At 45.1% G+C, this 14,241-nt stretch overlaps 1 protein-coding gene across 3 annotated transcripts in view; it reads right to left on the reverse strand.

The window, feature by feature from the left end:
* Positions 1–435: 435 nt before the first annotated feature.
* The window catches only part of LOC140393739 (nuclear transcription factor Y subunit alpha-like), a 70,659-nt gene continuing 56,853 nt past the window's right edge, over positions 436–14,241 (reverse strand). For 2 of the 3 annotated variants that reach the window (XR_011935720.1, XM_072480083.1), the window contains 2 exons: positions 12,878–12,918; positions 436–3,053 (listed from right to left, as the gene is read on the reverse strand). Coding sequence is in view for 1 of the 3 variants with exons in the window: in XM_072480083.1 (XP_072336184.1) it covers positions 12,910–12,918 (9 nt within the window). In the remaining 2 variants the exon portion in view is untranslated. The remainder of the gene's footprint in view (positions 3,054–12,877; positions 12,919–14,241) is intronic. The other variant, XM_072480082.1, reaches the window with a different exon arrangement.

The raw sequence follows: 14,241 nt of genomic DNA on the forward strand, positions 1-14,241 counted from the left end.
GCCCAATTAGTTATTGGTACAAATCATGTATTGAAGTGCAACTGATTTTATTATAAATGCTATGTAATAGGTTTTTCAACTGGCAAACCTGGTGATGGTTTTTAAACAGCAGAGTCACTTCACACCAATTGGGCCAGTGATATTTGAAAAGACTATTTCAACATGTGTTTTTAAAAAATGAACATTTTTCTCACAAATGATGGACTTGCATCTCCAGGTGTAAAGCTGTTAGCTGCCACTTTCCAGCTACTATGGGGTCCCAGTATGTGCTACTCATGTTTCAATTGGAAATAAAACATCAATTGTCCAGCATTCACCAATTGTACAAATTCTAAATTGCTGGGCTAAAACCCAACATTAACCAATATAAAGATCTTATCCATGTGTTAAACTAAATCAACCCAGTCCAGCAAGGTTATCACGTGTAAACAAGTCTTTTTAAAATACTAAAATGGTAAGGTTTTATTAGCTGAACCACGTACACAGTACTTTTTCTTCTACAGCTAAATTCATAGATTCATGCTTACAAACCAAATGCAGTATATAAAATTATAAATCTGTAACCTATATACAAAAAGTTGCACTCATTTCAATGCATTGGTTGAAATATTTATGATCCATGACTTTTATAATATCTGCAACAATTAAATTCTACCTGATATTCAAAGCCCTTAAGACGGAGTTTCTGTCACCCAGTCACAGTTAAGTTAATTGATGCAGGGGGTAAAAAGGAAGTTATGACTAACTGGTTCTTCTGGTGCATGTATGGAAGGTATTACATTAGGAATCTGGAAGTGCTGAGTTTGGTTGCTGCTGATTGGTTCAAAGGTCTTTCAAATTTGCACTTTTTGCCCTGAAGTAGTCCTGGTCAAGCACACAGGTGGGCTTAGACACGAGTCCTTCATAAGCTCTTATATTAATATGCCTTATTCACAAACACCGAAGAACTTGCACAAGCTTGGAATTTCCACGGACGTTTTAGGGGAAAACTGTTAATTGCCTAAAAACACTGATTTTTTTTGTTCCATTATGCTGCCCAATTAATGCATATCATAGTTTTTTTTGTGGACTTGAGCTTACTAGAAAATGAATTGAGTGCCTAAATTCATTTTAATTCTGGATTTTAGCTTCGGAGACGTGCATCCTGTGTACAGGTTGCATTTGAAATCTGTTCCATAGCCTAAGGGATATTTTCTTGGGTAATACACCATGCCTATTCTTGAAGTCAGAAACACCTTTTTGCTGAAGCTGGATTTGAAAATAACCCTCTGACCAAAAGAATATTGCATTTCCAAGGACCAGGCCAGGATCAAGTGCTACATGAAAACTGCCACACATTCTTCTTAACATGTTTAACAGACATCCTGTAGGGCAGCTCTTTGTTTCCTTTTATCTACATAGATGTGAAAGGATATTATTCTAACACTCAGGCATTATACTTTGTTGCCCCAGCAGGCAGTTGGACTGATCCTCAGAAGCCAAAGTCTGTGTTTTAACACACCTCGCAAGCCCCAAGAGAAAATTTGAACTTCATTTTTCATCCTGCTGGATTTGAATACAAGTCATGAGTGAAAAAGGATATTATCTCTAAAGAATAAATAAAATGTAAGCCAAATGTTGCTTTTTTAATGCAACAGTCTTCCTTTTCATTTAAAAGAAAAGGACATTCTTAACTAGAGGGCAGTAATTGGCATATGCCAAAACAGTAAAATATATTCAACTTTGCAATCAAAGTACAATAACACAAGAGGAAATGGTATTTTATGGTTAGGTTTCACTCCTGTGCTGCTACAGTGCATAGTGTTCATTTTTAAAGTCAGAATAAAACCCATGCAACAGTTTTCACTCCCCAACCCAAGAGAAGTCTCCTAAAGCACTTCTCTGACCAAACCAAATTTGTCAGTTTTTCCATGCAAGAGCTGAAATGCTACACACTGGTGTGCCATTCAACTGTGGAGGGAGTCAGTGACTTTATCCTCTCTCAACATCCATACTTTCCACAAGTCAGGAAGATGGTGAGGAGTAGTATCAGCCATAGCTTAATGTTTTGAGATCTCATCCACCACCTCGACAGCCTAAAGTTATGGTCTGCTGCAGTCCTAGGTGGGATCACTCACCTCAGGATGGACCAGTGATCAAACGTTGGAACATTTGGTTGGTATGGCTCAGTGTTAAGCCCCCATGCTGCTCTCATTCATTTACTATTTTGCAACACATCCTAAAACCCCTTTTGAGAAAAACATTTTCTTGCTGCATTACAGCCATTTCTGAAGCACTGAAATTGCATCCAACTTACCACCATTCTTGTCAAACAAATTGTTTATCTTCTAAAATGGTTTACTGTCTCTCAGCAAGTAGTGTTTCTGCTACATTTTACTGAGTATTTGCATTGGGTACACAATGAAAGTTTTTTTAAAAATGCACTTGTACATTATCTCTTAATTAACACTGGAAAAAATACAAAATCATTGAAGTTTCATAATAACATACCAAATGAATCAAGTAAACCCCTTTCCTCCCCTCCCTCACCCATTACAAGATAACTTTATTCCACATGTATCTTCCCCATCCCATTCAATAGCCCTACCCCAGAAGTTTTTGATAAACTCATAGAACACTACACTTTGACCTCTGCCAACTCTCTAAAAGTTGACAAAGTATCAGGAAGTTCCCCCACCCCAAACTAATATAGACTACATACCGTCACCACTGAAAGCTGTTGCAAAATTGGTTTTCTCCATCTAGACTAAACAAAGTTACCCAAAGCCTTTTTTCTATTGAAGTGGGCTTTGTCCCCATTATTCAATAATCCAACACGTTTTAGTCTAAATTCTCAAAGATTTGCAGTGAAAAGAAGGCTCTTCCTGGAGAAGACCATTTTGTTGTAAAGCTTTGTTTCAGGAATGCAGGCGAGGCAGTCAATGTTGGAATACTGGACTGAGGAGAGACCATCAATTTGACTCGGTGCTCATTTCAAAAGACTTGCATAAGGCAGAAGTTTAGGCCACTCTGATCATCTGACCCACTATTTCTTCATTCTGCTGCTGGTGTTTCTGCAGAGGGGGGACAAAAGAAAAGATTAATTAAAGTCTGTAAAATGTCACACAAATAATTTTGAGGCAATAATTGATTCAGAAAACTACTAGTTATGAAATGCTCGCTGTCATGATATGCAGACATGCACATAATGAGATACAAACAGGCAGCTAATGAATACAGAGAACAGGCCATAACCAATCAGCAGGCAGAATACTTGGGGGTGGTTTCCCACTATAAAAGACACGAGGCACTCACACTCCGCCTCTTTCCACTGGTGACATCCACAGTGTGAGTCAGGGTGTACTTATCATATAACTCCTGCAGCACGTGGCTAAGAGCTAGTCTGGTTCAGTCAGACAGATTCATCACACTAGGTTAGCAGAGAGTCAAACTCACAGATTGAGCTAACTGTGTGACAGGTTCAATAAATCATATTGAACTAACTTCAAGGTGTGGAGTATCTCTCAGGTAAAGCTGCATCCAGTTGCAGCCCGTGGTATCTTACTGTGCTTAACACAACACTCGTCAACAGATTTGTATAATCTTCCTGAATTGAAAGGCCTAAATAGTTCATTTATGGGGAAGGGTAGGTATAAGGACAGAGAATAATAATAATCTTTAGTATTGTCACAAGCAGGCTTACATTAACACTGTAATGAAATTGATGTGAAAATCGCCGAGTCGCCACTCCGGCGCCTGATTGGTTACACTGAGCGAGAATTCAGAATGTCCAGTTCACCTAAAAAGCACGTCTTTCAGGACTTGTGGGATGAAACCGGAGCACCTGGAGGAAATCCACACAGACACAAGGAGAACGTGCAGACTCTGCAGACAGTGACTCAAGCCGGGAATCGAACCTGGGTCCCTGGCGTTGTGAAGCAACAGTGCTAACCACTGTGCTGCCCACAGAGCTGAACTGAAGAGACCATCTGTCCCAAATATACCTTAATGTCCCTGAAATAACATTATCTGGGCTGTAATTAATAGTGAATTACATAAGAACATAAGAACTAGGAACAGGAGTAGGCCATCTGGCCCCTCGAGTATGCTCCGCCATTCAATGAGATCATGGCTGACCTTTGTGGACTCAGCTCCACTCTCCGGCCCGTACACCATATCCCCGAATCCCTTTATTCTTTAGAAAGGCATCTAAAAAACGTTTAAAGAAGGAGCCTCAACTGCTTCACTGGGCAAGGAATTCCAGAGATTCACAACCCTTTGGGTGAAGAAGTTCCCCTATACTCGGTCCTAAATCTACCTCCCCTTATTTTGAGGCTATGCCCCCTAGTTGTGCTTTCCCCGACCAGTGGAAACAACCTACCCGCATCTATCCTATCAATTCCCTTCATAATTTTATATGTTTCAATAAGATACCCCCGCATCCTTCTAAACTCCAATGAGTACAGTCCCAGTCTACTCAACCTCTCGTCATAATCTAATCCCCTCAACTCTGGGATCAACCTAGTGAATCTCCTCTGCACTCCCTCCAGTGCCAATATGTCCTTTCTCAGGTAAGGAGACCAAAACTGAACACAATTCTCCAGCTGTGGCCTCACCAACACCCTATACAATTGCAGCATAACCTCCCTAGTCTTGAACTCCATCCCTCTAGCAATGAAAGACAAAACTCGATTAGCCTTCTTAATTACCTGTTGCACCTGCACACCAACTTTTTGCGACTCGTGCACCAGCACACCCGTTTAAATAACAATCCATTCTGCTGTTATTCCTCCCAAAATGGATAGCCTCACACTTGGTGTTATAACCTGCCTACTGACGATTGGCTGGGGACTAATGACTATCCCACAATCCTATGGGAGTATGAACTTCCCCAATGAGGGGGGCGGAGAAACTCCTACTATAAATAAGCTGGCCAGTCCAGGAACCAGGAGGAAGGAGAAGGTAGCAAGAGAAGTTACTGCTACGTATATATTGTTATAGTAAATAAACTTTATTATTTTGTATCCTTAAAACTCGTGCTGGATTCTTCGGGGCCCTTACAAAACTGGCGACGAAGGTAAAAGTGAATAGCTGTCTACACTGCTGAAGCCACCTCCCTGGATTTTTGTTGGATACAGGTTGGAAGTTGTTTTCTATTATACCATGCCTCTGTACGGACGTTTGGATGTTTTTGATGCTGCGCTGGAAAGCTGGAACCAGTACACGCAACGGATGCGTTACTATTTCCGGGCAAACAATATCACTGAAAACGAGCGCCAGGTGGTCATATTGCTCACCGCCTGCGGGCCGCATACGTTTGGGGTGATTAGGAGCCTTATGTACCCAGCTGCGCCGGACACCAAAACGTTTGACGAACTTGTGAATATAGTGGGGCAACACTTTAACCCAACCCTGTCCACGATAGTCCAGCGTTACCGGTTTAATACCGCTGAGAGGACCCCTGGAGAATCCCTTGCCGATTTTTTTATCCAGGCTACGCGGGATTGCGGAATACTGTGACTATGGTGAGACCTTGTCAGAAATGTTACGCGACCGTTTGGTTTGCGGTATTAACAATGCGGCCACCCAGAGAAAGTTGTTAGCGGAGCCAACATTGACTTTTCAACATGCAATACAAATAGTCTTGTCCCGAGAGAGCGAGGAGTACAGGAGCTACAGGGAATGGAAGTGCATACCTTGGGGCGAAACCCTTTCCGCCCAAAAACGTCCCCCCGCACTCCTGCGGTACCTTGGGCGAGGCAACGACCAGACCGACGCCAGTGGCCATCGGACATTCCTCCCCGAAGGGAGCCTTCTTCAGAGCCAATGGATGAGGAGCCATGTCCGTGTCAGACTTGTAGGCGCCGACCCCGTCGCGGACGGCGGTCCTGGGGACGCCAGAGGCGCCGTCGTTCCGACCGAAACTGGGACCAGCCCAGGGGCCGTAACTGGGACCAGCCCAGAGGCCATACCTTCCATGTGGATGAACCTGCGGCGACCACTCCTGAGGACGTGGAGACGGAGGACGACTGCCTGCAGCTGCATTGTGTGGCAGCTCCCCGTGTGGCCCCCATTAAGGTGACAGTACGGGTCAATGGCCACCCGCTGGAGATGGAGTTGGATACTGGCGCAGCGGTCTCAGTGATCGCCCAGAGGACATTCGACCGCATCAAGCAGGGTATACAGACCCTTACACTAACTGACTCACAGGCCAGGTTGGCTACCTACACGGGGGAACCACTGGACATTGCAGGAACTACAATGACCCCTGTTGTCTATGGACGCCAGGAGGGGCGTTTCCCACTTATCGTAGTGCGTGGCCATGGGCCCAGCCTGTTGGGTCGGGACTGGTTGCGCCATTTGCGGTTGCAATGGCAGCACATCCTCCAAACAGTTTCTGGAGGGTTGACTGAGGTGCTAGGACGATACCCAGAGGTATTCCAGCCTGGTCTGGGGAAAATAAAAGGGGCCGTAGCCCGTATCCAAGTTGAACCAGGAGCCACACCGCGCTATTTCCGGGCGCGCCCAGTGCCTTACGCTTTGCTCGAGAAGGTAGAAGGGGAGCTCACTCGTTTGGAGAGTTTGGGTATTATCAGGCCTGTCCGTTTTGCTGACTGGGCAGCACCAATTGTGCCAGTAATGAAGCCAGATGCCACAGTTCGCTTGTGTGGCGACTATAAACTTACAGTGAATACAGTTTCCCGACTCGACCGATACCCAATGCCTCGCATAGAGGATCTCTACGCGAAACTTGCAGGCGGACTCTCATTCACAAAATTAGATATGAGTCACGCCTACCTGCAGTTGGAGCTGGACCCTGCCTCCCGACCATATGTAACAATTAACACACACCGGGGCCTGTATGAATATACACGGTTGCCCTTTGGAGTATCCTCTGCCTGCGCAATTTTTCAACGTGTTATGGAGGGCATTTTGAGAGGTTTACCACGTGTGGCTGTCTACCTAGATGACGTGTTGATTACAGGGACGTCGGAGCAAGAGCATTTGGAAAATCTGGAGGCTGTCCTTAAACGCCTTTCGGAGGCTGGAGTCCGTTTACGTCACACACAGTGCGTATTTCAGGCAAAAGAAGTAGTCTACCTAGGTTATCGGGTGGAGGACCGCGAGGGTCTGCACCCCGTCGCAGAGAAGGTGCGTGCAATTCAACATGCCCCCACCCCGACTGACACTTCGCATCTTCGTTCTTTTCTCGGTCTCGTAAACTATTACGGGAAGTTCCTCCCCAATCTGGCAACTATGCTGGCCCCCTTACACCTGCTGCTAAAGAAAAATCACACCTGGGTTTGGGGTCAGCCGCAAGAAACTGCTTTCCGGCGGGTAAAGCAACAATTGTCGTCGTCTGGGTTACTAACCCACTATGATCCGGGAAAGCCTTTGCTCGTCACATGTGATGCATCCCCGTATGGTATTGGGGCTGTCCTGTCCCACAAGATGGAGAACGGGGCCGAGCGACCGATAGCTTTCGCCTCCCGCACATTGACTGCAGCGGAGAAGAAGTATGCGCAGATCGAGACGGGGGGCCTGGCAGTGGTTTTCGCGGTGAAACGCTTCCACCAGTATGTGTACGGCCGCCATTTCACTATCGTGACTGATCATAAGCCCCTGCTGGGACTCTTCAGAGAGGATAAGCCGATACCGCCCATTGCTTCTGCACGGATCCAGCACTGGGCTTTGTTGCTTGCTGCATATGAGTATTCTCTGGAGCACAAACCAGGTACGCAGATAGCAAATGCCGACGCACTGAGCCGATTGCCTTTATCGACTGGCCCCATGTCGACCCCTACGACCGGTGAGGTGGTCGCAACCCTAAATTTTATGGACACCTTGCCTGTCACGGCATCACAGATCTGTGAGTGGACCCAGACGGAGCCAGTCCTGTCAAAGGTTCGGCACATAGTCCTGTATGGTGGGCAGCATAGACGGCTCCCAGGCGAGTTACGGGCATTTTCCTCCAAGCTGTCAGAGTTCAGCGTGGAAGACGGCATCCTCTTGTGGGGGACGCGTGTGGTTGTCCCGGAAAAAGGCCAGGAGCTGATATTATCAGACTTGCACAATGGGCATCCGGGCGTGACCAAGATGAAAATGTTGGCCCGGAGTTATGTCTGGTGGCCAGGCCTCGACACCGACATTGAGAAGGTGGCCCAAAACTGCTCCATTTGCCAGGAGCATCAGAAGCTTCCGCCGGCCGCGCCCCTACATCACTGGGAATGGCCAGGGCGGCCTTGGGCACGCTTACATGCAGATTTCGCAGGCCCTTTTCAGGGATCCATGTTCCTTCTACTAATTGACGCCCAGTCCAAATGGCTGGAGGTGCATAAGATGCAGGGGACAACGTCCTGCGCAACAATTGAAAAAATGCGTTTATCATTTAGCACGCGTGGCCTCCCCGAGGTGCTGGTCACGGATAATGGCACTCCATTCACGAGTGAGGAGTTTGCTAGGTTTACAAAGATGAACGGCATCCGCCATATCCGCACTGCCCCTTACCACCCGGCTTCAAATGGGTTGGCAGAGCGTGCAGTGCAAACATTCAAAAGAGGCCTAAAGAAGCAGTCTTCCGGATCAATGGACACGAGACTGGCTCGGTTTTTGTTTACGTACAGGACCACCCCCCCATACAGTGACTGGGGTAGCTCCCGCAGAACTCCTAATGGGCCGGAGACTTCGCACCCGCCTTAGTATGGTCTTCCCGGACATTGGCGCAAAAGTACGCCGCACACAAGAACGGCAGGGACCGGGATTGTCTCAGCATCGTCCGATTCGGCAGTTTGCGCCCGGTGACCCAGTATTCGTGCGGAATTTTGCTGGTGGTGCCCAATGGGTTCCTGGGGTAATCTTTCGCCAAACGGGCCCTATATCGTACCAAGTGCAAGCCCAGGGTCGTCTCCAGCGAAAACATGTAGACCACGTCCGGTCCAGAAGATCATCCCCGCAAAAGATTCCCCGCCCCCGGAGCTCAGTTCAACAGCGGCAAAGACCAGAAACAAGGGAAGGTAGTCCTCCAAATCTTCCACTGGTGCCTCACTCAAAGCCTGCGCAGGTCATGACGGGACCGAATGGGGACAGAGACGCTGACATGATGGAGGCAGCAGACTCTGACTCCGAGATGGAGACACAGGATGAATCAGAGGGGGAATCCTCGGGTCCACAGGCCGTGGATGTACAACCGCGCCGTTCATCACGGAAGCGCCGGTCTCCGTCTCGTTATACGCCGCCTGATCCAGCGCCGCGTGCAAATGGCGTCCGGCCTGCGGCCAAACTAGTTCGACGCCTTCCTTCGCCAGGGCCTACGGTGGATTCCTTGGACTTTGGGGGGGAGGGATGTTATAACCTGCCTACTGACGATTGGCTGGGGACTCATGACTATCCCACAATCCTATGGGAGTATGAACTTCCCCAATGAGGGGGGCGGAGAAACTCCTACTATAAATAAGCTGGCCAGTCCAGGAACCAGGAGGAAGGAGAAGGTAGCAAGGAAAGTTACTGCTACTGCTATGTATATATTGTTATAGTAAATAAACGTTATTATTTTGTATCCTTAAAACTCGTGCTGGATTCTTCGGGGCCCTTACAAAACTTGGCAACATTGAATTCCATCTGCCAGACCCTAGCCCATTCACCTAACCTATCCAAATCCTTCTGCAGACTTCCGGTATCCTCTGCACTTTTTGCTTTACCACTCATCTTTGTCGTCTGCAAACTTTGACACATTGCACTTGGTCCCCAACTCCAAATCATCTATGTAAATTGTGAACAACTGCAGGCCCAACACTGATCCTTGAGGGACCCCACTAGTTACAGGTTGCCAACCAGAGAAACACCCATTTATCCCCACTCTCTGCTTTCTGTTAGTTAACCAATCCTCTACCCATGCTACCACTTTACCCTCAATGCCATGCATCTTTAGTTTATGCAGCAACCTTTTGTGTGGCACCTTGTCAAAAGCTTTCTGGAAATCCAGATATACCACATCCATCGGCTCCCCGTTATCTACTGCACTGGTAACGTCCTCAAAAAATTCTACCAAATTAGTCAGACACAACCTCCCCTTTATGAACCCATGCTGCGTCTGCCCAATGGGACAATTTCCCTCCAGGTGCCCCGCTATTTCCTCAATGATAGATTCCAGCATTTTCCCTACAACCGAAGTTAAGCTTACCGGCCTATAATTACCCGCTTTCTGCCGACCTCCTTTTTTAAACAGTGGTGTCACGTTTGCTACTTTCCAATCCTCTGGGACTACCCCAGAGTCTAGTGAATTTTGATAAATTATCACTAGTGCGTTTACAATTTCCCTAGCCATCTCTTTTAACACTCTGGGATGCATCCCATCAGGGCCAGGAGACTTGTCTACCTTTAGCCCCATTAGCTTGCCCAATACTGCCTCCTTCGTGATTACAATCATCTCAAGGTCCTCACCTATCATATCTTTATTTCCATCAGTCACTGGCATGTCATTTGTGTCTTCCACTGTGAAGACTGACCCAAAAAACTTGTTCAGCTCCTCAGCCATTTCCCCGTCTCCTATTATTGAAACTCCCTTCTCATCTTCCAAAGGACCAATATTTACCTTAGCCACTCTTTTTTGTCTTATATTTGTAGAAGCTTTTACTATCTGCTTTTATGTTCTGAGCAAGTTTACTTTCATAGTCTACCTTACTCTTCTTTATAGCTTTTTTAGTAGCTTTCTGTTGTCCTCTAAAGACTTCCCAGTCCTCTAGTCTCCCACTAATTTTTGCCACTTTGTATGGCATTTTCCATTAACTCAAGGGTTCCTCATAACCTTTGTCTTCTGCCTTACTCTGGCCCATTTCATAACATCTCCACATCGATGCTTATGCTGAAGATTTCATTCTATGTTTGATCAACATTCTTAATTGCAGTTCCTCATTAAACACATCCTCCATTTCTCCCATCGTCTTTCCATGATTTTTGACATGACAGCATCAATCTCCCTTTCAAGGCTTTTTCCGGTTTCTTGCAAAACTAACCAATGGCTATCACCTTGATGTCTCTATCATTAGTCATTCTTCGCCTACCTCCTCTGATCTTAATAGAATTAACAAATCTCCATAATTTCTATAGTCGCCTCCACGAAGCTCAGATTTAATTTTCATGCCAAACACTTTTTCCCCAGGAGATTTTAACATTCTATGATAGCTAAGTCAGTTCAAGACCTGAACATTTCTTTAATATTGTTTGCTATCTGATAGGTGATCCATTTCTCACCTCTAGCCTTCAAACTCTATCACAACCTTTCATGTTCTCTCTTTATTACATGGATGTCACTCTGACCAGTGCTCCAAGCTTTCTTGAGAGGCACATGGATAATTTTGCATCCTTACCTTTTAACTGTTGCAACCACAGTTTTGACTGAGTTACATTAGGAAAACCATAAGACCTAGGAGCAGAATTAGGCCACTTGGCCCATCCAGTCTGCTCAGCCATTCACCCATGGCTGAAATTTTCCTCATCCCCATTCTCCTGCCTTCTCCCCATAACCCCTGATCCCCTTATTAATCAAAAACCTATCTATCTCTGTCTTTAAAAATGTTACAACTACTTTTCTCCCTATAACTGTACCTCCTCCTTACAATCCTTGCTTTTAAAACCAAAGCTAGGCATCATCCGTTTCATTCACCTGTTCTCTTTTCAACCTTAGTGGGGTACTGACTTGTCAATCTTGGCTTCTCATGAAAAGAAAAACTCTGAAAGGCTTACCACCACTTTTTCAAACATTTCATTAATATTTTGTCACAACAGTGAACAGCATCATAAAGTGTCTCATTTTATCAATCCAATGCCACAAAATCAGCTGGATTATTAATGATCTCAGCACAACATTTTCAAGATGACTGATACAGTGCATCACTAACAAACACAATTCCACTGATAGAGCAAATTGAAACTGCTACAGGACATGTGAAAACAAAAATAGTTGGAAATACTCAGGTCAGGAAAAAGTGGCGAAATTCTCCATCCCGCCACGCCACATTTCTGCCCCGACCTGCCGGCGGGATGCTCCGTTACACCAGCCGGTCAATAGGGTTTCCCATTGTGGGGCAGCCCCACGCCGTTGGGAAACCCCCGGGCGCTGGCAAAACGGAGACTCCCGCTGGCGGAGAATGACGCTGCAGAAATCAATGTTTCAGGTGTAAAACTCTTCCTTCAGACTGAAGGACAATTGGTGACCTGAAAGGTTGACTAAATGACTTCTTCCACTCTACAGATGCTACCACACTTGCGGATCATTTTCAGTTTTTTCTGTTTTTGTTTTTAAGACTTCTGTATTTTACCCTTTGTTTAGCAGCATTTCAAGGTACTGTTCACACAAGCTAATGTTGTTCAATTTATTTTAAGTGGGGTGTCATGCTGAGGAAGCATCCGGGGATAATGGTCAGACAGCAAAAATTAAGACCAAAAAAATGTCAGCAGCAGTAGCACTGTCGCTGACTGAAGGAACAAGGGGAAGCTTGGCCATGTTATTTTGATAAGTGCTAGGTTGTTGGTTTACCAAGAGAAGGGGCACTTACTAAAATTGGTTTATTTCCAGGTTAGGGCACTGGTGTCCTTTCAGTTTACCATGTGCTATATGTACTGCCTCAAACCGGGGGGCAATGAGCAGTTTAATTAATGTGGATTCTGGCTAAGAGTATCAGATTTTTAAAAAAACATACTGGTCAAAGAGATAGATTCTGTAATTTCATGGCTACAACAAGCCCAAGTCTGTGCAGAAACATAGATTTGTCATTCTCTTTGCCCTATTGTCAATACGACCTTGACTGAAACTGCATTGTAGGGGAACCTTAGTTGAGGAGAATCTCAGAGTGCAGGGCCCCCTACACCACTCTGAAAATGTAATAGAATAATACTTTACCTTTTTTTGTTTTTCTACAGCCTACCCAGAAATCATTCAGGCTGTTGAATAAATATAAATATACAAATAAATATCACAGAAATCACAGGTGACAACCTTAAGAGATGGTTTTCAACAAATTCATAGGGTTACACTTCTCAAGGATTTGAGGGATGAAGAAAATAAACTGTATTGACAGTCTATGTACATTTTTCAATATCTTCCTTTTTACTCTCCCATTCAAAGGTGGGAGAGATGACAAGATAAACTGTATACTGAAGAAACATGATAGGATTTCCCCTTATCTATATTGTATTGTATACATGTTTGCATATATCTACAGGTTCTAATATTAATGCATACAAAGTTTATAACATGCAGCCGTAAAAAGACCAGGTTAATTAGGTAACAATTACACAATGTTGGAAATATACAGCAGATCAGTCAGTCCTGAAAATAAATTGTGGGTTAATGTTTTGGGTAAAAACCCTTTGTCAGAACTCAACATATTTCTACTTTTTCAATAGTCGCTTTATCCATTGCAGGTGCCATGTGATGTGATCCACCGTCTCTACCATGGGCAGTTTTGTAAGCATTGTCTTGATCGATCTCTCGCTTCAGAATTTGCAAGTCTACATCAAAACTACTCTGGTCTTCAGGTTCTAATCAAATTTTTGCCATTTTTAATAAATTACGTTCTTTTTTTCTATCAGAAATGCTCAAATTTGCTGAATGGATGCAAGCCTGTTCCCTCTTCCTTTTCAGTTTCTTCTGATTCCGTTTGTCCCTCTAGCCCCAATGTTGTTCAGATGTTCACGTGCTAGGTTTTTATATCCTCTGTCTGACCTCTTTTTATCCCTCCAAACAATTTGTTCTCCTTACATCCTCACCAAGTTACAAGCTTGATGGAATGTTCAACCCTTTTTCTATGTCTTGATTTCTGTGCGCTCTTCAGTCTTCCATTTCTTCCAGAGACCTTTTGGGCCTTTAGCATTCTCTGTTTGTCGAGAGCTGCCAAATCAGTCATTCTGTACTCATTTCAAGCTGCCTCTCTCTGACAATAATAAAGATTATTATTATTATTCTTTCAAGTTCCCAATCTAGGTTGCCTGCATGTTGTTATTTTGTGGCACTATTACAATTCAACCGTTGTTGAAAGGTTTGATGATAGGTACTTTCAGAGACAATGGGTGGGTGGAATTTAACCTGGCCCATAGAAGCAGGCAAGGAGTGGGGAGTGCACAGAATCAGGAGGGAAGGTGGGTTGGGGGGGGGGGGGGGGTGTAAGAGTGCCCACCGCCTTCATGACTGCAATGTACTCAGTGGTGGGGAAGGAGACCAATTAAGGGAAATTTAAGTGTTCCTTCTCGCTACTGTGAGGTGGT

Source organism: Scyliorhinus torazame, chromosome 17 (genome assembly GCF_047496885.1).
Source record: "Scyliorhinus torazame isolate Kashiwa2021f chromosome 17, sScyTor2.1, whole genome shotgun sequence".
Classification (NCBI taxonomy): Eukaryota; Metazoa; Chordata; class Chondrichthyes; order Carcharhiniformes; family Scyliorhinidae; genus Scyliorhinus; species Scyliorhinus torazame.